The sequence below is a fragment of the Mytilus trossulus genome, chromosome 4 (assembly GCF_036588685.1).
Source record: "Mytilus trossulus isolate FHL-02 chromosome 4, PNRI_Mtr1.1.1.hap1, whole genome shotgun sequence".
In the NCBI taxonomy this organism is placed as follows: domain Eukaryota; kingdom Metazoa; phylum Mollusca; class Bivalvia; order Mytilida; family Mytilidae; genus Mytilus; species Mytilus trossulus.
The window spans coordinates 71,409,806-71,434,043 of record NC_086376.1 but is presented as its reverse complement, the minus strand read 5'-3'; the positions used below and the strand labels follow the sequence as shown (position 1 = coordinate 71,434,043).

The following is a 24,238-nucleotide window of genomic DNA, read 5'->3' as shown; positions in this document are numbered from 1 at the left end:
AAAGGTCAACTATTTTTGAAGTTTGGAATAATTGTATGATGTAATTATTAAAATATGTGGTACAATTGCCAAGGAAACCAACTCTCCATCATCTCTCCATCCAAGTCACAATTTGTACAAGTAAAATATTATAGATCAAGGTATGGTCTTCAACACAGAGCCTTGTCTCTCACCAAACAGCAAGCTAAAAAGGGCCTAAAAATGACAAGTGTATAACATTTTAAACAGGAAAACCAACAGCCTACACTATATAAAAAGCAAAAAACCAGAAAACACTTATGAACCATATGAACTAACAACAACCAATGAAAATCAGGTTCCATGTCTGTCTGACAGGACTTCTCTGACCTTGAACTCTTTGTCAAAGATCCTTAAAAATGATTGATTTCTCACTTAATGCAAGAGTGCACACACTGAAATGTCTCTCCTGTTTTACATTTGAATAAATCAAAATAAATCTTTTTTAAGTTTATGTGATAAAACATAAAATCGATGGTCAGTGAAGCAGGCATGACATTTCAGCTTGTTTTATGTTATAAGCCAAAATCTGGCAGATAGTTTTGACTTTTGAAATGATTCATATTTTATTACCCAAGGGATCTATTCATCTAACTACAGGGTATGGGTATTTATTACTCAATGTTGTAAACTATCATTTTGTCTATATTGTGTCTCATTGGCATTCATCCCATAAAAAACTTTTTATATATCTAGGAGAAAAAAATGTCTTGAGAGCCACACAACTAATATTTTCAAGCCATAATTCTGTTGAAATGAAGGCACTGATTTTTTTTAAATTGTGTGAGACATTTCTTATATAAACCTTTATTTTTTTAATTTGTAGTTTAGCTTTACCAACAAATCCACACAATTGGTTTCTCACTTAATGCAAGAGTGCACACACTGAAATGTCTCGCCTGTTTTACATTTTAATAAATTTAAATAAATCTTTGCATTGCCACTTCAATATCTCTAAATCCTAAGTAAATACCAATATTTTTAAAATATCATTATATATTTATTGTGCAAATATGTATAAAAAAACAATTGACAACATTTATCTAGCATGAAATGAATGTCTAAAAAAATGACTTTGAGTATAGAGATCAATTTTCTATTGATATGATTTCCTCTAGATATGTTATATGTGACCTTAGACCTTAAATCAATATACATAAGTAGTGTTTTTGCCATTTGTGCAATACCAATAAAATCAGAAAAAGACATGTCCTATAACAATTTGATAATAAAAAGATCACAATGATATGACTCATAACAAACAGATACCTTTGAATAAACTTAACTTATTAACAGAAAATTAAATACCTTTAAACAAATTTTTGACAACAAAAACAGAATGCCTCTATACTGTATTGAATAGCTTGAAAAAAACAACATTGATCCCCCCAAAAAGGTTCTATTTTAACCAACTTAATATATATTTTTTGTTCCTCTTTTTCACTCATAAATGCCAGCAGTACAATTATCTATTTTAAAACATTTTAGTATACGTAAAAAGCAGTAAATATAAACACTTATAATTGAATAACAAACCTTGTAGATATAAAACTAAACTGACATGTTACATTTTTAATAAACATACATATGTTACACTGAATAAACATATGTTACATTTAATAAACATACATTACACTGAATAAAGACATGTTACACTGAATAAACATGTTACATTGAATAAACATATGTTACACTGAATAAACATGTTACATTTAATCATCAGATGTAACACCGAATAAACACATGTTACACTGAATAAACATGTTTCACTGAATAAACATATGTTACACTGAATAAACACATGTTACACTGAATAAACACATGTTACACTGAATAAACACATGTTACACTGAATAAACACATGTTACACTGAATAAACATGTTACATTTAATCATCAGATGTAACACTGAATAAACACATGTTACACTGAATAAAAACTATTCTATCTATACATATTTTAACAATTGAACAATTCATCTACTAGTTTCTATAGGTAAAATAAACCAGTGATTTCCAGTTATAAATCTGCATAATGTTATTTAATCTCTATAAGGTAGTAAGTCTAAATAAAATAAATATTCTTCAAATTAAAAAAAATCTTTAAAACTTTATAACATACATGTAATGCTGTTTTCCATTTCTGATTCTTAAGCATGTTAAGTCTGATAAATTGGTCTAATATTTTCTGTGTAATGTTCAACTTCAAACAATTTTTGATTAAAACTGTAAATACTTTGATTTTTTTCAAAATATTTGAAAATCTATATTTCTAATTACTTTTTTCATGCAAAATGTTACCCATAATTGCTTCAAAGCACTTTGATTTTTTCAAATGTCCAATCATGTCTGAAACACATACTGACCAGCAGCTGTTTGAAATGTAAATAAAGAGAGACTAAATGTGAGTTCACAAATGTACATAATTAATAGCAATAAAAATCACAAATTTAATAAAATTGAGAAAGGAAATGGGGAATGTGTCAAATATATATTGTGAATCAGCTAAACATGCCTACCTGATTCTTTAATGTGACCATAAAAGTGAATGAATCCTGACTAGCTAAACTTGAAGCAAAAATTAAGTTATGTGTCCCATACTGTAAATTCAGAAATTAATTAATGCATTTATTATTGGGATTTCATCATTTTGGACTTATATGCAATTTTGAATTTTACGATTTTGAGAAAAATCCTGTTTAATTCATATAAAACATTTCAAAATGCCAGTTTTAATTATTGCGTTTACAAAAAACCTCGCAATAATTTCGGAATTTACAGTATATAGCATGTATACATATCACATTAAAGAAATTTTTATACTTATAAGGACTAGATCAACCTTTTATTTACATGTCATTTTGATTTGGATGATTGTAGAAGTATTTTGAGCAATTTCTAATGAATAAATTATTCTAACAGCGGCTAATTTCGCAGCAAACTCAATATTAATTATGTAGTGGGCACCAGAGCAACAGCTGTTTTGGTTTAACAAATATTGTTACAACGATAAATTTATTGTGGTTTAAGAAATTTTTATGATCCTGATGGTGTTTAAATGTATTTTTGGAGTAAATGGTTGTCTTTTGTTTGTCCTTTTCAACAATCATAATTCGGAACATAATGGTTATTCATTGAAAATTGACAATTATGAATTAACAAGTGAAACTACAAGCTACTGCTCACTGATGATACCCCCGCCGCAAGTGGATAATATTAATAGTGTGAAAATATGCAAGTGTTCGGTAAACAGGAAGTTGTAGAGTGATGAATCTGAAAACGCATCACACGGTATAGGTGACTTATATAAATCCTGAAACCAAATTTCAGAAATCCTTGTATTGTAGTTCCTGAGAAAAATGTGACGAAAATTTTCAACTGGCTATCATGTGTAAAATCATACAAGTGTTCGGTAAACAGGAAGTTGTCGAGTGATGAATCTGAAAACGCATCACATGGTAAAGCTGACTTATATAAATCCTGAAACCAAATTTCAGAAATCCTTGTATTGTAGTTCCTGAGAAAAATGTGACGAAAATTTTCAACTTGGCTATCATGTGTAAAATCATACAAGTGTTCGGTAAACAGGAAGTTGTCAAGTGATGAATCTGAAAACGCATCACACAGTATGGCTGACATATATAAATGTTGATACCAAATTACAGAAAGGGTGGATGTGTAGTTCCTGAGAAAAATGTGACGAAAGTTTTGTGGGACGGACTGACTGACGGACGGACTGACGGACGGACGGACTGACAGACAGAGGTAAAACAGTATACCCCCCCTTTTTTAAAGCAGGGGTATAAATAGCATTTCATTTGACAGTCTAGTTAAAACTGATTGTAAACAAGTATTAAAATCAAATAATACCCCTGTTATAAGAAATCAGAAAATAGTCTGAAGTTGATAAACTTTGAATCAGAAAACTCTATACACAATACATATTCACTTGAAGCTTGTAATACATTTCTGAAGAAATCTTTTAACTGCAATTTCCTTGAAAATTGTAATAAAAATTACATATATAGCATTATAGAATTCAATGGGATGAAAGGACATAAAGATGGATGGACACACAGCCAGAGAAAGTTAAAACAGTTGACCCCTCAACTAGAGCAGGCAAATAAAAAGTGTTTATCAAAAAAATATATATATCAAAATTAAAAATTGCTACATTAATAGATCTTTGTTCATAGTCTTGTATAATGTACAATTTTTTGTTAAGTAGCGTATAAGTTATGATATATAATAACTATAAAAAACAAATCTAATGTATGTGCAAAGTGTAAGTTTGAGACACATTTATATGAAGTTCAATAAATTCTCTTTCTTATTACAAATGCTTATTTCATATAGATATAGATAAAAAGGTATAATTCATTACTAATTTCTCCTATATATTTATGTTTACGTTTAAAAACAATCAATACTTGATTTAGGACTTAAAAAAATATTTAATATACTTTTTTTTTTTTTAATTAAATTCAAAATCAGTCAGTTTGTTACTATGATATTTCTTCTCGTTGCATTCTCACAATTTATTTTCTTCCAAAAATTTTGTGAAGTATTCCTATTTTGCATTTTCTTTCAATTCTAGTATCATCCGCAAACCAAAGTTATCAACCTAATGACAAATCACTGTTTTTGAATATCACAAAACGTACCTCAAACTTACATGTATGGAAATTAACAAAAAATGCATATATACAATGCATCCCTGATTATGAAAGACATGTCAACTAAAGTCCCATTTTGTTCCTCAAACATACTTCATACAGTTATTGTTTTCAAAAATATTGCTGTAATTTCATAGGATACTTTGTCAATGCTACTGACTGGTATCCTTTTCAGTAAACTGTACCAGTACTTCATTTTTAGGTCTGGAAACTGGTAACCATTTATGAGTGAGATCTTGTTCATCAATTAATGATACTTTGAATTTGGTCAACATTTCATCAATAATGGTCTACAATAAAGAAAGAATATTATTTAGTTGATGATCGATTAGATGTTGTACTTTAAAAACAAGAATGTGTCCCAGTACACCAATGTCCAATCCGCACTATCATTTTCTATGTTCAGTGGACCGTGAAAATTGGATAAAATCTCTAATTTGGCATTAAAATTAGAAAGATCATATCATAAAGAACATGTGTACTAAGTTTCAAGTTGATAGGACTTCAACTTCATCAAAAACTTCCTTGACCAAAAACTTTAACTTGAAGCGGGACAGACGGACTAACGAACAGATGGATGAACAAATGGACGAACAAAGGACACACAGACCAGAAAACATAATGCCGATAAATGGGGCTGAAAAGTGTTTTACAGCTATGAATGGCTTTGGTTTAATCAACCATATTTGTTATCAAATTCAGTGATAATAAAGAATAAGAAGTTGTGGTATGATTGCCAATGAGACAACTATCCACCAGAGTTAAATCCTATTTGATAACACAGAATATTTTGATTTTTTTTCTTCATAATTGTATATGTGTTATTGATTTCTTAATGGCTCTGTTGTTCTTTATTCTTTATAAATACCTATAAATATCATCTATACACAATTTACAAATATATTCTCCTAATTATATTTTTTACATGTAAAAACTCACATCAATTATACACCAAACTAACTTCTGTCCTACACAACATCTAGGTCCTGCACCAAAGCAAAATAATTTGTCTTTGTCATTCATATTTCTGAAAAGAAATAAAAATTTATTTTTGACTAAAATTAGTAATTTTCTTTTTAATTTCACATATGTGATAAAAAGATAACAACATAAAATCTTCATTTCTACCATTCTTTCAGCATTCGACCCACACATAAAAATAGAGCCTTGATTCCTCTTTTGCTCTGCATAATAACCTTGAGTTTGGTTTTATCCTTTCAACAATATTTGGACCTTGTAATCATGCCCTTAGTTCCACATGGGAATCTCATGAAGATAGGAAAAAAGCCACCAAATAAATTATAATTCTGATACCTTGTTGGATCATATTTTGGTTAAACTTATATTATGATGTCAAGTTTCGTCCCATTTGTTTGCTGGTAAGTTATTGCCATGAAATTGACATAAATGCAAGCAGGCTAAAGATCTACTGATATTAGAGAAAACATTTTTTTTAGCTAAAGGATTTAATAAAAATTGCCAAAATTACTTTTCTGTCCATCGTTGTGGTTGAAACTGGTGAGGATCATCAAATACCTCAGGATCTCTGTGTGTGGCATATGTAGAAAATACAATGGCATTACCCTTCACAAACTTCTGTTTATTAACCTCAACATCCTGAAAAATAAAACACATCTACATAAATATAGGAAAATTATGTTCATTTTCAATATAAACTGAAAACTTAAATTAAAAAAAAAAATGCTGTTGTTTGGACATTAGAAATTAAACTGGTGTTGTAAACAAATTCAGATGTGAGGAAATAAAAAATGTAAAAACCAATACTGTGGATTCATTATTATTTGTTGGATATCAATTTTCAAGGATTTCGTCAGTTTAGGTGAACCTCGAAATTAAATGTTCAACAAATAACAAATTTTCAATAGGAAAGTGCAGACTTCATAAAAACCATGAATTAAATATCCATTAACATGCAAGATTTCATTAATTCACAAAATTGGTACCCGCGGAAATAAATGAATTCAAAGGAGTAAGATACAATTATACTTTATTGAATGAAAACATTTTTCGGTTGATGAAATGTAAGATCAAAAAATAAATAATTAAGAATTAGGTTGATAATTTGGGAAAACACCTGTTGCCGCGATATAGCCTTTTTGTGCTAATGCGGCGTAAAGCAACCAACAATCAATCAATGGGAAAACACCTTACCTTATTTATAACTCTCCTACCACCAAAGAATGGAGGGTACATTCTCTGGACTTCTAACATATATATCTCTCTTAAACCTCTGTCTGTAAGAATGCTTTCTTGTAGGTCCTGTTTGAAATAAAAGCAATTTTCAGTAGGATCTTTTAATTAATACTTCTTTTCCCCTTCATTGCATAATTGGTGTATGTTGTGTATGAACTTATAATTTACAGTTTTTTGTTTGTGAGTATGCTGTCATCATATTCTCTCTGGTGGAGAGTGGTCTCATTGTCAATTATACCACATCTCCTTATTTGCATATACATTGGACTGGCAGTGCAAATGTATGGATATTGCATTAAAAAAAACACATACTAAGAAGACTTACATTGAACATTGTATAGAAAGAAATGAAAATACCTAATAATAAAATGTCTTCTTTCTATTTTTTTCTTTAATTGCGCATATACTTCATTGCTTATACATCAGAAATCTATAAATTGTGTACCTTTTTTTAAGAGAGGTGTTCTATGAAACTTGGTAAATAAAACATATGGTTACTAGATATTATTAGTTATCTTGGTGCGCCTCAGGGTGTATGAATTTTCAACAACGGTGTAAAATTCTGTACACCCCTGATTACACCAAGATAACGAATTTATTTCTTATGAACAATTCCTTTACTCATTTGAAACCAGGATGTAAAATTGTAAAAATGGTAATGAAAAATTTCCAGCGTAATATTTTTTCAATGTCCATGCTGCTGCACATTGTCAAATACTTTTTACTTTATTTTTGGAAAAATTCAGAAAATTTTTGTGTTCTTTAGAGTTTTCAAATTTATTTTTTTTGGCATTTTGCATTTTCTTCTTATAATTTATTTTCTTAATTTTTTCTTTATTTTGGAAACATTTTATATTATATTTAAATTTTTTATGGCAAAATTTCATTTTATTTTTAAACTTGGCAAAATTTTATTTATCCCCGGGTGAACCAGGGTGGGGTGCTATTTACACTGGGGTAGTCAACCAATCAGATTGCAGTATTTTTGCTGCATAAGAAATAATAAGTTTTATATACCTTTTGCTTGGCAACTTCTATTATGAATGATGTGAGTAATGAAGATAATGCTTTTGGTACAAGGGCAGAGGTAAACAGAAGCAGATGATTGTTCACAAATATTCCATTATCTCCCTTGGGTACTTCCTGTATCTTCTTTGCAAAATGACGACTAGTGCTTGTTTTTTTGTTTTGGATTATATCAAGCAGTTTTGCCTGTAAAAGTAACAAATGTCTTAATTCATTGCTGCTTTATACAACCATGAACACATGATATGCCTGTCACATTTTCAAAGAATAAAGTACAATTACTTCTCAATGTTACATTAGAATTTATGAAAATAAAAAATTATGAATACAACAGTAGATATAAAATAATTCACCCAGTTTCATGAGATTTGGTGAAAACATTTTTGAGATATTGTCTAAAAACTGCAAAATCACCCTTTTTTATGAATAAAACCCCATAGCTTGGAAATGTAAAATCTAAAATTTATAAAAAAAACCAAAAGGGAACTCACTTCAATAGATATAAATAATTAATCAAAGTTTTAGGCAAATTGGTTAAAGCTTTTTGAGTTAATGTCCATTATGTTGATGAAGGATGAACAGACAGACAAACAACAGTATACCATAATAAGTCCTGTAAAAGGGGGTGTATAAAAAACAAAGCTTTGATTCAAGGATTAAAATTTTAAGCACTTAGTGGAAAAGTTGTTAACTCTTGAATTTTCAAATTACAGTGGATAGACTACACAAAACTAATCAGAAGAAAATATCATTTTTTTGGGGATTTAAATAATTGTATAAGGCCATAACAAGACAAATCAAAGAAACCAATAGATATAAGTACAAACCTTTGCATCTAAAGCTTTACTAAAAGTAGAGGCTCCACCAATAGGAAGTTTTAGATTCACTGGAACTGATATTATACCTATTAAAATAAAGCATAATTATACCAGGTTTTGTATATGTAAATTTGAAGTTTTATATGACTTAAATTTATAAGATATATCTACTAAAGGTAAATTGTGCTAGAGGTATAAGGAAGGGTTGAGATTTCAAACCCTATTTAAACCCGCCACATTTTTGCGCCTATCCTAAGTCAGGAGCCTTGTTAGTTATTTAGGTAATTAACATTTTTCAGAGTTTAGTATGAAGTCCATTATCACTGAACTAGTACATTTTTGTTTAGGGTCCAGCTGAAGTATGCCTCCAGGTGCAGGATTTCCTCACTGTTTTGAAGACCTATTGGCGGCCTTAGGCTGTTTTCTGCTCTTTGGTCAAGTTGTTGTTTCTTTCACATATTCCCCATTTCCATTCTCAATTCTATTCCAGTCTGTACTATGTACTTTATTTTCAGAAAAAAACCTCCAACAGGGCTTATATTAGTATAGCATAATAAATACATTCTGAAATAAGGATTTTTACTTTCAAAATTCCCCAACTAATTAAACTCACCATGCCAATGAGTGGTTGTCAAGGAGACAATAGTTTCTGTTAATTCTGTCATTGTATCAAAGTCAATACCAAGGAACAAACTAAGACACACTTCTATACACATCCTCTTTAATGTTTGATACAAACATACTGGATTCCTGCAAGTATTCCATATAAATATCAACAAGGGATCTATAAGGCCAAAAAAAAATATATGTCTGTTTAAGGTTACATGCTTTAAAAAATAGGGTAGGTAGGTCGGTATTTCCATTTTATCATATTTATTTTTTATGACATGATTTTGAGTGTGCGGTTTCGTCTTGTCATCTGTTGATCATGGGCAGACTTTACCTGTAATTTTAATGATTGGATTATTTCCTTTTGATATTGGTTGGAAAAATATGGCGGAAAAATGTTTATTACATCACACGAGTAGCGAATTTCCTTAAAACAGCTATCATATTCACGATTATGAACATTGGGATGTATCAGGCAACACTATCTTCACTTTAGAGACGAGTTTAGTTTATTTTTCACTTTACCACGGAAATAAAATGGCTTAGGGTCAGCGATGAAAATAGTGTCAGTCAAGTAACCGTAAACAGACATATATTTTTTTTGGCCTAACAGGGGAGACAATTTAAACTGTGAGTGTATTATCATTTATTTCAGATGGTGAAGATTTTCATCACTTATTTGAATGTTCTCTTTTACAGAGGGGAGTACATACTGGTCAGTATTTTTTCATACCAAATACAAATTTCATTTAATTTCCTATCTCCCTACAAAACAAAGATGAATAATGAGGGATCTTATTTGAAAAAAAAAGATCTTCTATAGCTGACTAGTTATGAGTTATGGATTTTGCTCATTGTTAAAGACACTACAGTGAATTTAAGTTGATTATATTCAAATCATTTGGACCATGGTTGAAAGATGTATCATTTGCAATCATACCACCTCTAAGTATTTTGATATCAACAAGCCTTCAGGAAGGTCTTGCAGAGTTTATTAACCTCAGTTCTTTGCAGAGTTTTTTGGATTAAATTCTTGAGATTAAAATTTTAACTCTAATGAAGGTCAAATATTACATTAATCAGGAATTCAGAAGTTTGAGTCAATTTTCAACCTTCCTAAACTTGAGAAATTTAAGGTAAGTTGAAAAAAACACTTGTATTCTAGCAATTTAATTTGTGGAAAAGAAACTATAAAGACCTGCATCTGTAGTGATTATCTGTACTTACTCCGTATCTATTTTGTGTATAAAGTTTGTCACCACATGTTTGATTATCTGTACTTACTCTGTATCTATTTTGTGTATAAAGTTTGTCACCACATGTTTGATTATCTGTACTTACTCTGTATCTATTTTGTGTATAAAGTTTGTCACCACATGTTTGATTATCTGTACTTACTCTGTATCTATTTTGTGTATAAAGTTTGTCACCACATGTTTGATTGTCTATACTTACTCCGTATCTATTTTGTGTATAAAGTTTGTCACCACATGTTTGATTATCTATACTTACTCCGTATCTATTTTGTGTATAAAGTTTGTCACCACATGTTTGATTGTCTATACTTACTCCGTATCTATTTTGTGTATAAAGTTTGTCACCACATGTTTGATTATCTATACTTACTCCGTATCTATTTTGTGTATAAAGTTTGTCACCACATGTTTGATTATCTATACTTACTCTGTATCTATTTTGTGTATAAAGTTTGTCACCACATGTTTGATTATCTGTACTTACTCTGTATCTATTTTGTGTATAAAGTTTGTCACCACATGTTTGATTATCTGTACTTACTCCGTATCTATTTTGTGTATAAAGTTTGTCACCACATGTTTGATTGTCTCTTGATAAGTAGAAACAGCTTCAGGGGTAAACAGTAGGATTAAAGACTCTCGTAAGGATACCATGTCCAAACCTGAAATTCAAAGAAGAAACTTAACATGAATTTAATGCATTCCCAGATTTGACCACTGGGCACATGATACACTACAGATGCCAATGCCATTCTGTATTAGCCTACTCTCCAATAGCACTTGATACCACTCAATGTCTAAAATCAGTTTGTACTGTGACAAGTTTTAGTTTCTTGCATTCATTGTTTTTCTTTACATTTGATTTTGTGAGTAACTGAAAGTTGGTTTGTGCTCACAGATAGATGTTCACACTAAAAAGGTTAAATTGTAATAAAGAAAACAGTTAAAGAACTGCCCCAACATTCAAGATAACTAATTTACATGATCCTGTTTGAAATTTGTTTATACTATATATGTCAGTTTGACAAGAAAGATCACAACTAGATTATAATCATAAGCCTTTGTTATGTGCTATAATGTACTGAAAACCAGATCAATAATGGAAGGCATAATGATAAATAGTGGTGGCTAATGGGTTTCTGTCAGAACAACAGAAGGTAGCCCCATATCCCTTCATGAAACTTATCAATTACCAAAACTGTTCTAAACTATACACTATTAAAGATGTTGTTATGTAAAACCTTTAGATTATATTCTGAAAAATAATCTTCTCACCATCAGTAAATAAAATGTTGTCACCATAGATGTCTCCCATGAACATTTTATATCCCAGATCAAGTTTATCTGCCTCTTCTGAAAATATATAAAAAAAAAACACTATTAGTATACCTGTCCTTAATTAAACGGGGGGAAATGTGCCTCTGAGTCACTCTATATTATGGCAATAAATGAAATGTGGGATACAAATCTATAAGCCTGGCAGTAAGTGATGTATGGAAGACAACTCTTAACATTTGGTAGGTATTGGAATATGGGAGACAACTCTACAAATATGGCAGTTATTGATGTATGGGAGACAACTCTACAAATTTGGTGTTAGTGATGTATGGGAGAAAACTCTACAAATCTGGCAAGTGATGGAACATGGGGGACAAATCTACAAATCTGGCAGTTAGTGATGAATGGCCACACTATGAGAGGCAACACTACAAAATCTGGCAGTTAGTGATTAATTATTATAAAATCTCTAAAAGTAAGAGTTTTACACAGATAATTATTACTAAAACAACAAACCTGTCAGTAAACATTTCAAAGTTTTGTTGCATCCAACAAACACTGTTGATTTATTCAGAAATCTTCCAATAAAATTTCTGTTCTTGTAGTAACTGATGTTTTTCTCCATAAACTTCACTGGGTCTTTATAGAAGTCATATGATCTGTCGCCTAGCAACGGCAATCCAGCAGATCCAGGGATGGTTGCCATGGTGATCTTTTATTATTTATATTTTACTATCCCATTATGTCTGTTACTATGGTGTCATCCTTAAACAGAAAATAATATAAATAAAGAATCAATCATTTTAGTGAGTTAATTGTACACATGCATTTGTCCTTATATCATTTTCAATATCTAATCAGATTGCTGCAAATATATTCAGAAAAACATTATATATTCATGATGTGTTGTTGGAAGATACATGAACACATTGTTGCTTAATTCATAAGTAACATTTACTAGTCCTTTTACCCATAAAATATAATGCAAAAAAAGTCCAAACCTATAAAGTGAAACCTTAGTTTTGGTAACCCTGATTTGTTACAATAATAATTTGCAACACTATTAAAAGAAGCTGAAGTAATGGACCAGTATAGTTAAAATGCAGTACAAATATAATTTACAAATCAAAGGGTACAGTTTTTAAGAAGACTGAAATTGTTCCATTAAAAATAACAACTAAATAACTTTGTATCCTGTAGAAGAATCTTTGTAGGCTTGGTTGACTTCTGTCATATAATTTTAACAGAGTTGGGATTAACAAAGTATGACATGTCTGTTGCATACCAGGAGAAAAGTCAACAGAAGTGATAACTTGTCTCACCATAGCTGGACAGTCAGGTGACAATCATCAAACATGACAATATTTTGGACTAACAAATTGCAATTTATCTGAGTATAATATACAAATTTAAAAATGTATTGTTAATAAATGTCCTATAGCATGTAGATGAAATTAAAAATAGTAATGACTGACAAATTAGTATGATTTTTTATCAATTGATGAATAAATTAAAAAGATAAATCGAGATCAATATATAGTCTTTAGCATTAGACAGATGTACATGTCTTCACAAAATTTCAAGCTTTAAATTGTCCAAATTCTAAAAACAGTGGTCTATAAATTAAAAAAAAATATTGCATTGATACAAAATCCTTAATCCAACCAGATCATTCAGGATATGACATAAAATTTCAAATCAGGTTCTGGGCTTCAGACAACCTAGTGTTAGATATCCTTTTTGAGAAAATAAAAGGTAAAAAAAAAATATAGAAAATATAATATAAAATGCATGTGTCTTACCATTTATTTTCTGTAAGTGATTCCCTAGAATTTATTAATTTATTAGTTTTACGTCAATTTATAAAAAAATGACCAGATGTTACGTACCTTCCTTAAATACATACCAGTAAACAGAATTAATATAATTAAAAAATCTATAACTTATGTCACTTTTAATATTAATATATTACTACATACAATTTGATTAGTTTCAGCTTTATATCCCTTAAATTCAATTTCTTTTTAAAATATCCCTTTGCTTGTCAGTAAAATTACCTTCCTAACAAAATACTACAATAATTATATACAATTACGACATTTAAAGTAGAAAGATATTCCTTTTTAAAAGTTCCTTACTTTCAGTTTACAAATGGTTTAGGCTTTTACAAAAATCTAAACTTTGCCTTTTGTCATCTCAAAGATAAAATGTAAAATAAGGAAAAACTTCCTGAAATGATATATCAACCCTAGCTCATGTCAAAAATTTGTGTGACCCAGCAGTAAAGATTATTCCAAGAATAGATCTATCTTTATATTAAAAGTTTTATACTGAGAACTAATGCTCTACGTCTATATACATATAAGCCCCTTAGCCTATATATAGCTAAAAGCCATAATATGCATGCCAAATTTGTGCAATTTGTGTTTAATAAGTGAAGACAAACATATGTGTTTCTTTGTAAAGATCATTAAATAATGTATGTGAATTATGCATGATTTGTGTTTCATTTGTTAAGATTATATAACAATGTATGTGATTTATGCATGATTGATAAGTACATATGTAAATTTATACAGAAATCAAAAGGATTACATATGCTGATATTAATATATATTTTTTTCATCTAAAATTTGTTGTACTAGTACATTTTTATTGTGTCTGATCCATTTTTATCTTTTTTTTAATAAGAAACAAAACAACCAAAAAAAAAGCACAAACACAGATATACAATAGTAGACACTTTATTAGAACAATTTCCCATGGTCCAGAAAGCCTGACATTTTTCATTAAGAGTCTCTTCCTCTTGCATAAATATTATGGCAGAAAAATACTTTGACCTCTGTTTGACTATCAATTTATTGACCAATTCAAGCATGGCCATGGATCTTAATGTACTAGTCTAATCTTGATAATGTTTATCAGTTTAACATGTTGTTTAAGAAATCAATGGTTTATAATCTTCAATAACCTACCTCATATAGTTAAATTGATTAAATGACTTACGTTAGTGTTTTACTGTTTATGAGTTTTAATGGTTTTTTTTTCTAAATTACCTTTCCCCAAGGGTGGCTGGGATATAGAAATATGGTCACTTGGTCTTCTCCCAACCAGCAGTAAAACACTTGCCGAAGTGGGGCGTCCGTTTGGCTGTGCGGGATGTATCAAGTTGGCAGTCACGTCCGGTCAGAAGGGGGACGTAAAATCTGATGCCTCGTGTAAAGAGAGTGCCACGCTCTTTGTACGTTAAGAACCCTTGCAACAACTCTTTGAGGGGTCCGTAGGTGGCCTGTTGCAAGGCAAAATTTCTGTCCCTATCCAATATACCCTCTTTTTCCGGTGGCAGTCCAAATTTCCCAGACCATCATCCAAGATGGCCTCTATTGTATCAACCTACCTATTGTATTTATTGTGAACTTGTTCTCGTCCTGAATATGCATGAATTATTTGCCACTGGACGTTAAGCAACCAACAATCAATCAATCAATCTAAATTACCTAAGTAAAAATATTCACATAACTGATGTACCTTTATATTTTTTTATACAGAAACACAACAATATATTTCTAAGTACTTTAGAGATTTCTGCAAACATCATGCCAATGATACTTACTTTAAATATGGTCAGTTATCATGGTAATAGGAAATTCTATGGCTAAATTGTCAAATGGATCAGTCTATACAATAACTTTACTATTTAATTTAACAGCCACAAATGTAAATATAGTACACAAGGTTCAATAATTCTGATTTATCTTTAAAAAATATCTAAACAGCTTAAAATGACAACGTAAATAATATCAAATCAATTATATATATTACTTAGACAGCACAAATCTACATTCAATAAGTTATACAGATAAAGTTAAAATTTGCTACTGCATATTTAAATGTAAGTGATGATATGTATCTTAACTTAGATTTAGCACCTATTTGGCCCAAAAATGTAATGTCTTTGGTGTATTGAAAGGTCTTATTATCATGATTAATTATAGTATAACTAATCGCCTTATTTGAATATAAAAAATAAGACAACATGTGACCGAACATTGCATGGATTAAACGAGTGAACTAGCATACTATGTAACGAATTTATCTTACAGACTATCTTAACATGTAAAATTTAGACCAGTGATCTGTCAAAGTGAGCAAGTTTTCAATACTGTTTAAAGTAATAGCATTAAGAAACTACTTCCATTGATCCCACAAAAACAATAACAACTTGTTAGGTTTAAATGTGTTTTATAAATTCACTTGATCATCAATTTCTTAGTCAGTTGAAACCTTTAAGATTTTTTATCAGTACTAGTACCGTTTTGTTTTCATAAAGGGACTTAACACCACTACTAACCATGTATGAAATAAGCCCCACCTCCTTATTACCTTGTATGGAATATAAAGGGACGTAACACCACTGCTAACCGTGTATGAAATAAGCCTCGCCTCCCTACTATCCTAATATGAATATACACAGTCTCCATGTGGATGTTTTTAACCAATCATATTCCTAGAAATGTATAGGAGGTAAGATCATAATAAATACATAGGCAAATTTTGCTCACGTGAATGTAAACATTATTCTAAACTCCATAAAATACACAAATTTTGATGGATGTTTTACTGACCAAAAGGAACTTAGTACAGATGAGAACCAAGGGATGTTTTACGTCTGTGGTACATGTAGTCTATATGTATATAGCTACATGTTAAATATATGTTTAATACAGGCATTTTATATCCTTAGATATTTTACCTAATGTAAATGAAAAACAATTTGAATTACAATTTCCCATCGATATGCACATCTACAATTAACATGATTAATATGTCTTCAATTTCTACAAAGTTTATGTTATTCTGTTGCATCGTTTCAGGGTATGCAATGACAAACTGATACACTAGTATCTTGGTGTCAAAATTCTATGTTCATACCGCTATATAACTCCTAGAATGAAATTTAATAAAAATTTTCTGATGATATTTAAATATACACACATAATATGTTCTAATTATCATGAAATTCTGTTGTGTGGTTTCAGAGGTGTTGTGATGACAAGAACAGAACTGATGGACAGACGGACAGGTGGGGACGGGTCAAAACATTATACTCAACACAACTTTGTTAAATAATAAAGTTTTAATAAATGTTGTATCACTAGTGTGAATTCCTTTAAAACATATCTAAACTGTAATGTTATATTATCTTTCTGTACAGTTAATTAACTACAAAAATTATCAATTGGTTAAATCATTATGTACTGCATTTACCGGTATTAGGCAAACCTAATTTGATTAAAAGAAGATTTCAAATTGGTTTGTTATCTACACATAATACATTGGAAGTTTAAATATTATTTGTTCTTTTTAATATATATAAGCAATGTAATACTGATAGCTGTGAGAATCATGTGTGCAATATAATGGCTTATTCTCAATCCATTAATAAAAGTCAACTACAAGTACCTACAAATTGTCATCTATGTGATACTGAGAAAAACATCAGGTGGAAATGCACAGATTGTGGACTATTTATGTGTGATAAATGTAAAGATGAAAGACATTGTAGAATAAGAAATGCACAGGATCATAAGGTCATAAATATCGAAGATGTTGATCTTAACAATGAAGAAATTGATTTAAAAAATATTCAATGTTCAAAACATGCTGAAAAATCTTGCCGTCTTTTTTGCAAGAGATGTGACAGTCTTGTTTGTCCTATTTGTGTGTCTGAAGTTCATATAAATCATGTAAATCAACTTATTGAGATTAGGGAAGCATACAATACTAAAATAGATAGGCTGAAACAAGGACAAAGTCAAATTAAAATGGAAAAAGAGAAGGTCATCACCAGAAAAAAACTTTTGGAACAGCATAAGAATGCTGAAAATGTGAAGCACAGCAAAGTAATCCAGAGTATTATGAATCATGGCGATTTGTTGAAAAGGACTATTGACAAATATATCCAAAAACTAAAAAATGAAAATGATGAAAATATAAAGACTATTTTGAAGTCAATTGATACTGAAATACATACAGTTTCGAAATCCATGAGAGAAGTTTACTTAAAATACAATGAAATTGGTGACTTTCTTAAAACCAGAGACATTACTAAGTTTTTTACTGACATAAGGAGAATTGAAAATTCAATGGAAGTCAAAGCACCGAAAACACATTCTACATACAATTCTACACCTATTTTTTACTCAGGGGAAATAACTCAAACAAATGTTGGAGTTTTAAAAAAGCCAGAGAAATTATTAGTTTCATTTCATATTATTGAAGAGTATCTTACAGAACTTTCTGCTGTATCGGATATCATTTCATATGAAGATTCTATTTATATTAATTCAGCTTTAGACAATAACGTTGTAAAAGCAGAACCTAAGGAGAAAAAACTTGATGTAGTTTCGACCTTGAACTTGGCAGTTTATGGAATGGCAATATCACCGTCAAATGACCTCCTTCTGTCTGTTGGGAAATCAAGACTTCAACAACTTAACATTTCCACCGGTGAACTTTCAGACACTGTATATAATGTGAAACCTTTAGCTTCCACAATAATCCACATAACCAGTAATAATAAAGTTATAGTAGGAGGTGTTAATGATAAACTAGGAAGAAAAGCTGTGTTTGTAATGAACGAAAAGGGAGACCATGAGACTGTGTATGAACATGATCAACATAATCAACCTATACTTACATACCCTAGGAGTATTACCAGTACCAGTACTGGCAATATCCATGTGGTGGACCGTGAACCAGGTCAGGAAGGAAGAGTGGTAGTGTTTGAACCAGGAGGCGAAATAATTAATTCATATAATGGCCATCAAAAAATCAACAAACTCAAATCATTTAAACCAAATAGAATAGTAACAACAAAAAGTGACAATGTTTTGGTGTCTGAAATGAATACGAACTCCTTACACATCCTGGATAGTACAGGGAACCTTGTGTCATGGTACAACACTAAAGACATAGGAATACTACATCCAGTTTCCCTTTCGTTCACACAGACAGGACAACTCTTCATAGCATGTGGTGCAGAAGAAGGCCATACAACCAAAGACGCCAAAATTTATAAAGTGACTATATCAGGATGTTAAAAAAACTTGCCTGCACATTATTTTTGAGACCTTTTACATACCCAATTTATAATTAAATACAATATAAGTTGAAACTGAGTTTCTTCATTTGAACATATTTTTTTTTCAATGTGTCCATCTATTGAATTTTACTTTTAAAATTTACAAACAGAAATATCAAGAAATGTATGCTAAAAACCATGTAGTTACAAAGCCCTGACTAACCTGGGCTAATTATACATGAACCTTGGGGATACTGTGGATTCATTTATTTTCATGGGTATCAATTTTCGTGGAATAATGAAAACTTGCATATTCGTGGTTCACCTTTTCCCACGAAACCCACGAAAATTGGTATCCAACGAATATTAATGAATCCACAGTCAACAGTCCATCAACAGTGGTATCATCTCAGTCCTAGCAAATTGAAATAACTTACACTAAAATAAATTTGGTGTGTTCAAAGGCTTTTGTTTGGATAAACCTTCACCAGGAACACTCAAAACCAGAAATGTGAAAGAAAGTATATATAACCATCCAAAATTGAGAATAACAGTCAGCAAATTTAAAAGCTGGCTAAGGATTGATAAAATAGCACTCAGGGCATGTTAGGTGGTAATTTCAAATTCTAGATTGGTATATTGATGGTATATTGATGTATATAAATGTATTTGTAACACACATCATAAATAAAAGTAATGAAGATTGCCACGAGTAACAGCTCTTCTATGAAATACAAATGAAGGTACAGTCATTCTATGCATTTTCAGGGAAGATAACTTTTCCAAAGAATGAAGTTATTTAGAGGGAGGTTACTTTAATAGATAGAAACCAGTCATCAATATTTCATGAAAACTGCTCAAAGCACTTTAGAGTAATGGTTTCGAAAACTGGACCCCCTTTTTTATGAATAAAATCCCATACACAATGTACTTCAGAAACTTAAAATTTAAAATTTACAAAAAGTGAAAGTGAATCTGCATCCTTAGATATTTAATCAATTCACAAAAGTTCATAATAAATTGGTTAAAGCCTCTTTGAGTTTTTTTCCAACATGTAAACTCGACAACTAACAGGCAGACAGACATAATGACGAACAGTTGTACACCATAATGTGTCCTGTAAAGGGGAATATAAAACAGATATTTACACATAATTTATTTTACAATGTGTCATTTAGTATAATGATCAAACCAGATAAATCAGTTAAAAAGGTACATGTAGTAAAAATTAAAAAAAAAATATCATAACAAATTAAAATAATACATTGTAAAAAAAGGATTGTGTCAAATACTTTTTGATACTTTTTTTTAAATTAAAAAGTGTTTTGGACTTTACTACACATATTTTATAGTAGTTTTATAGGTATAATAAAGATAACATATTTTTTGACACATTGGTCTCCTGTTAACTTTGTATGTTATCTTGGATGATAAGTTATTATTGTGCCTTTAGTGAAAACAGGTTTAAATGTATGCACAGAAATATTAATGAGTCCTCGGTAGGATGTAGGATGAAAAACACTAGGCTTTAAACATATATTCTGGTTCCTCTGTGACTAACTATGGAAGTAAGATTAGTCTTTACATTTAAAAATTATTTTAAATTTGTATACATTTTAAAGTAGAATTTGTACAAATGTGTTACCAATAACTTGTCATTTTTCATTTAGCACTGCTTAAGTCACAGTGTCGCTCCCATCGATTCAATGTTACAGAAAAAAAAGAGTACCCTAACTATTTTAAAAGTTACTGAAACCACACATTCTATTTTATTTGGCTCTAATTTGATCCTCATGTGCAAAAAGCGTCACATTTTACATTATTTTTCTCTACCTGAAAGTCAGAGATAAACTAATAGATACATCCAACTATTGTTTAGATGTAGAGTTGACCCAAGTGAATCAGTCAAAAGAAGGTCATTTGCACCAAAATTTAAAAAAATTCCAAATTTTTGTCACAATTTTGTACTTTAACTGGACCTGCAACTGGAAGAAGTCGTTGGCTGGCATATTTTGATAATAAACACAATCAGTAGTTATATGCTTTTGGGTTTACACTATTTGTCCAAGTTTAAGGCCTCATAACTTTCTTTTTTAGACTTCGAAGGTAGGCCAACCCACCAAAAAAACCACTTTTGTCCTGATCCTAACTCAATTTTCCAAGTTCGTATTTTAGCTCAAAACTTTAAAAGTAAGAAAGATGACAATTAATTAATAAAAAAATTTTGGTAACATGGATACTTCCTATTTAATGGCATTACGTTGACCTCAAAATGTATGGAGTGCCATTTGTGCCAAAAAACAGTGGTTTGGTATGGCCATAATATTATGGCCCATGCATGATATGGGTTAATTTGTGTTTAAAGTATCTGTGATATTGATAAAACTAAAATTTGAATGATTCTCTTGATCTGGTTGATCGCCAGATCATATGTTTATCGTATGTCAAATGTAATTTGTATACTGTTTATGCTTTTTAAATGGAATTTGTGATGTCACAATGAATCTAATAAACACCATTAATGTAGATTATTGGGTTTACTTCACATTGTTATCATTAAATATCAGCTGTGAGTCACAATATGAACTTTTGGGGCGAGTAAGCAAAGCAAAAGAGTTTTAAAAAAAGCTTCATGTTGTGGAGAATATAAAAAAAAAAAAATTATCTGTTTATCGTACTATTACCAGTGGCGGATTCAGAGGGGGGCGTAGAGGGCGTACGCCCCCCTTTGCTCGGATTTTTTTTTTTTTAGTAAAATGATTAATCAGACTAGAGTATTTAATTTTTATACGACAATTCTTTACTTATAAAGCTATTTTTCGCTGGTATTTACTGATTGTCAAAGTCATGTGATTTGCTATGGTGGAGTTGACCAGTGCGTTGAAAAAACGGCACTCGGTCAATTTGAAATTCAAATTACAGTAATACACATTGGGTAGGCTGAGGATGTCTTGACAATCAGGAAACCTTCAAACCCACACAGGATTGAGCAAGAACGTATTGACTTCTATTTCACTATTCCACCAAACAGAAAGTAATAGTAAATACTATATAGACTAATTTGTGGAACTTTCTTTTTCATGAGAGTGTAAAAGTGACTATTACACTCTCATGAAAAAGAAAGTTCCACAATATTATTTACCTACAAAACATGTTTAACTCCAAATGCCCCAGCTTATTTTATAAATAACAAAGTTGAATAATGATCCCCAGTCCAGGGCTTCCAAAACGGTCATATATTCCGGTCATTTGTATAATGTCCGGTAAAAGACCGGCTGGGAAAAGCATGAAACGGTCATATTTTTTTTAGTTTTCAAGGCTTTTTCGGTCATTCTAATATAATTCACGATCTTTTTGACCCAACATTTTGCCTTTAACAGCCATACATTTCCGGTCATAAAAGTGACATGTTGATTAATTACTATCAAAACAACCCTTACTTCAATACTTTCTAATTTTAATCAAGGCTAATTAGTTGTTGGACAGCTGAAAACTATACCTGTTCAGGTGACAGGTAAACTAATTTCAGTACCGGACATCGTATAAATTTAATCGTTCCATTCACAATTACTTTCGTACATTTCAGCGGTTTGTATCTAATTGATTTAGTCCAAAAGATCAAATTTATAATAAATATATTTATAAACTTGATTTGGGGCCCAGTCACCCCGCCGCATTTTAGCGCCTGTTCCAAGGCAGGAGCCTCTTGCCTTTGTTAGTCTTGTATAACTTAATTAATATTTTAGTTTCTTGTGTACAATTTGGAAATTAGTATGGCGTTCATTATCACTGAACTAGTATATATTTGTTTAGGGGCCAGCTGAAGGACGCCTCCAGGTGGGGGAATTTCGGGTTGTTGTCTCTTTGACACATTCTCCATTTCCATTCTCATATTTAGTAAACGTTCTAAAAATATTTCAAGTCTCATGTACGAACCATTTGATTTTAGGAGGCAGTTTGAGATATTTTAGAGAACAAAATTGACTCTGATTCTTGCCTCAAACAAAAATTCTGGCCGTAAGTGGATTGAAAACAATAGTCTTGTCCACTTTTTTGTTAATAAAAACGAAAATTTCCAACAAAATTATTTAGCATTATCATGAAATGAACATGATGAATAAAATCAGGCGTATTTATTTGTGGAAGGGGTTTGCATGTCTGACTTGAATATCTGTTTCGCCGGACTTATATATATTGAATACTTTTTTTCAAAACCAGACTGTAATCTGCCTGCTGGGTGTGACCTTTATGTCTCCATTTGTCGACTGTCATTCATAAATTCGTTGTCATTTCAGACACTTTCCTAGTCTTTGATGGATTTGGAACCCCTCACTTCGGTTCCCTTAGTTAGTTATGTTGGGTGAAACATATCAATCAAACATTTTGATAAAAACTGCTTGTTTGTCTTTTTTAACTCGTGTCGGTCGTATTGTAAATTTCATGGAATTTCCATGTCTATTTTTTACTGATAAGTTCTACATCAAATATATCAGTACATAGCTTTGGATCAATACTATCATTTTATGATAGACAATTAATACGGAGAATACAGCATAAAAATGTCCAACCCGTACACTTTACAGCAACTATAAAATGTACATGCTCCAATCCAGGAACCGTTTAAATAGTGCATATTATAAACGTTTTTTATGTTTTTTAGCCCCAAAAAGGTCCCCAAAAAATTTAAAGTTTAAAATCTTCGCCCCCCCTTTCCACAATCCTGGATTCGCCCATATATATCGCTAATTACCGTCTTTTTAAAAGAAAATATTACGAGTGACAGAAAAAATTTGATAACGCATCCTCTCACATTGAAACATTGCTGAAAACTTCTCCTCAGACATTGTGACTTCGCTGGTAATGTCTGCATGGTCTCTTCTCAAAGCTGTATGTGATACGAGAATTACTGATCTCTGATTGAAGGCACTATAACTGATAGCAGAGAATAGATGATGTTTAAAGTCCATTCAATATAATGTCAATAGTTCTGAAAACGCATGAAATATTTGCCACTGGACGTAAAGCAAAATTATTGGGTATGATAAATTGATATGATTGTAATTATTCTGCTCTTTCTAGATTGGCAAACATAAATATACATGTGATTGTGTTATATATGTACTTATTTGTTCTTGAAGTATCTTACTTCTGTTCAATCTTTTTACTGTTTTAATGATTCAAACTTGTTGTTTCCTGAATCGTGCATGTGAAATAATTCAGAAGCGGATGTAAACAAAAATAATCCAAGTGGTTGAAGTTAC

The 24,238-nt window shown here is 30.7% G+C and overlaps 2 protein-coding genes across 4 annotated transcripts; one reads left to right on the top strand and one right to left on the bottom strand.

The window, feature by feature from the left end:
- Positions 1-1,005: 1,005 nt before the first annotated feature.
- LOC134715882 (putative cytochrome P450 120) lies at positions 1,006-24,234 on the bottom strand. Of its 3 annotated transcripts, none has more exons than XM_063578411.1 (11): positions 24,124-24,234; positions 12,410-12,658; positions 11,891-11,968; positions 11,157-11,277; positions 9,364-9,500; positions 8,760-8,836; positions 7,924-8,118; positions 6,865-6,972; positions 6,182-6,309; positions 5,632-5,719; positions 1,006-4,982 (listed from the first exon to the last, which is right to left on the bottom strand). In XM_063578411.1, the coding sequence occupies exons 2-11, from the start codon at positions 12,597-12,599 to the stop codon at positions 4,845-4,847; spliced, it is 1,260 nt and encodes a 419-aa protein (XP_063434481.1). In that variant the 5' UTR covers positions 12,600-12,658; positions 24,124-24,234; the 3' UTR covers positions 1,006-4,844. The 3 variants fall into 3 exon arrangements, with proteins under 3 accessions (XP_063434481.1, XP_063434482.1, XP_063434483.1); XM_063578412.1 differs by having other exon boundaries at positions 24,100-24,200; XM_063578413.1 differs by having other exon boundaries at positions 12,410-12,661; positions 24,126-24,198.
- Positions 17,314-18,996, top strand: LOC134716785 (uncharacterized). Its single transcript, XM_063579793.1, has one exon. It carries the CDS (start codon positions 17,314-17,316, stop codon positions 18,994-18,996), a length of 1,683 nt encoding a protein of 560 aa, XP_063435863.1.
- Positions 24,235-24,238: the final 4 nt, after the last annotated feature.

Excerpts from the sequence above, each read along its gene's own strand:
- LOC134715882 (XM_063578411.1), bottom strand. The coding sequence starts at position 12,599 with ATGGCAACCATCCCTGGATCTGCTGGATTGCCGTTGCTAGGCGACAGA. Across the intron at positions 11,969-12,409 it reads TTTGAAATGTTTACTGACAG|AAGAGGCAGATAAACTTGAT; the intron begins GTTTGTTGTTTT and ends ATATATTTTCAG. Across the intron at positions 6,310-6,864 it reads GTAGGAGAGTTATAAATAAG|GATGTTGAGGTTAATAAACA; the intron begins GTAAGGTGTTTT and ends TTTATTTTTCAG.
- LOC134716785 (XM_063579793.1), top strand. The coding sequence starts at position 17,314 with ATGGCTTATTCTCAATCCATTAATAAAAGTCAACTACAAGTACCTACA.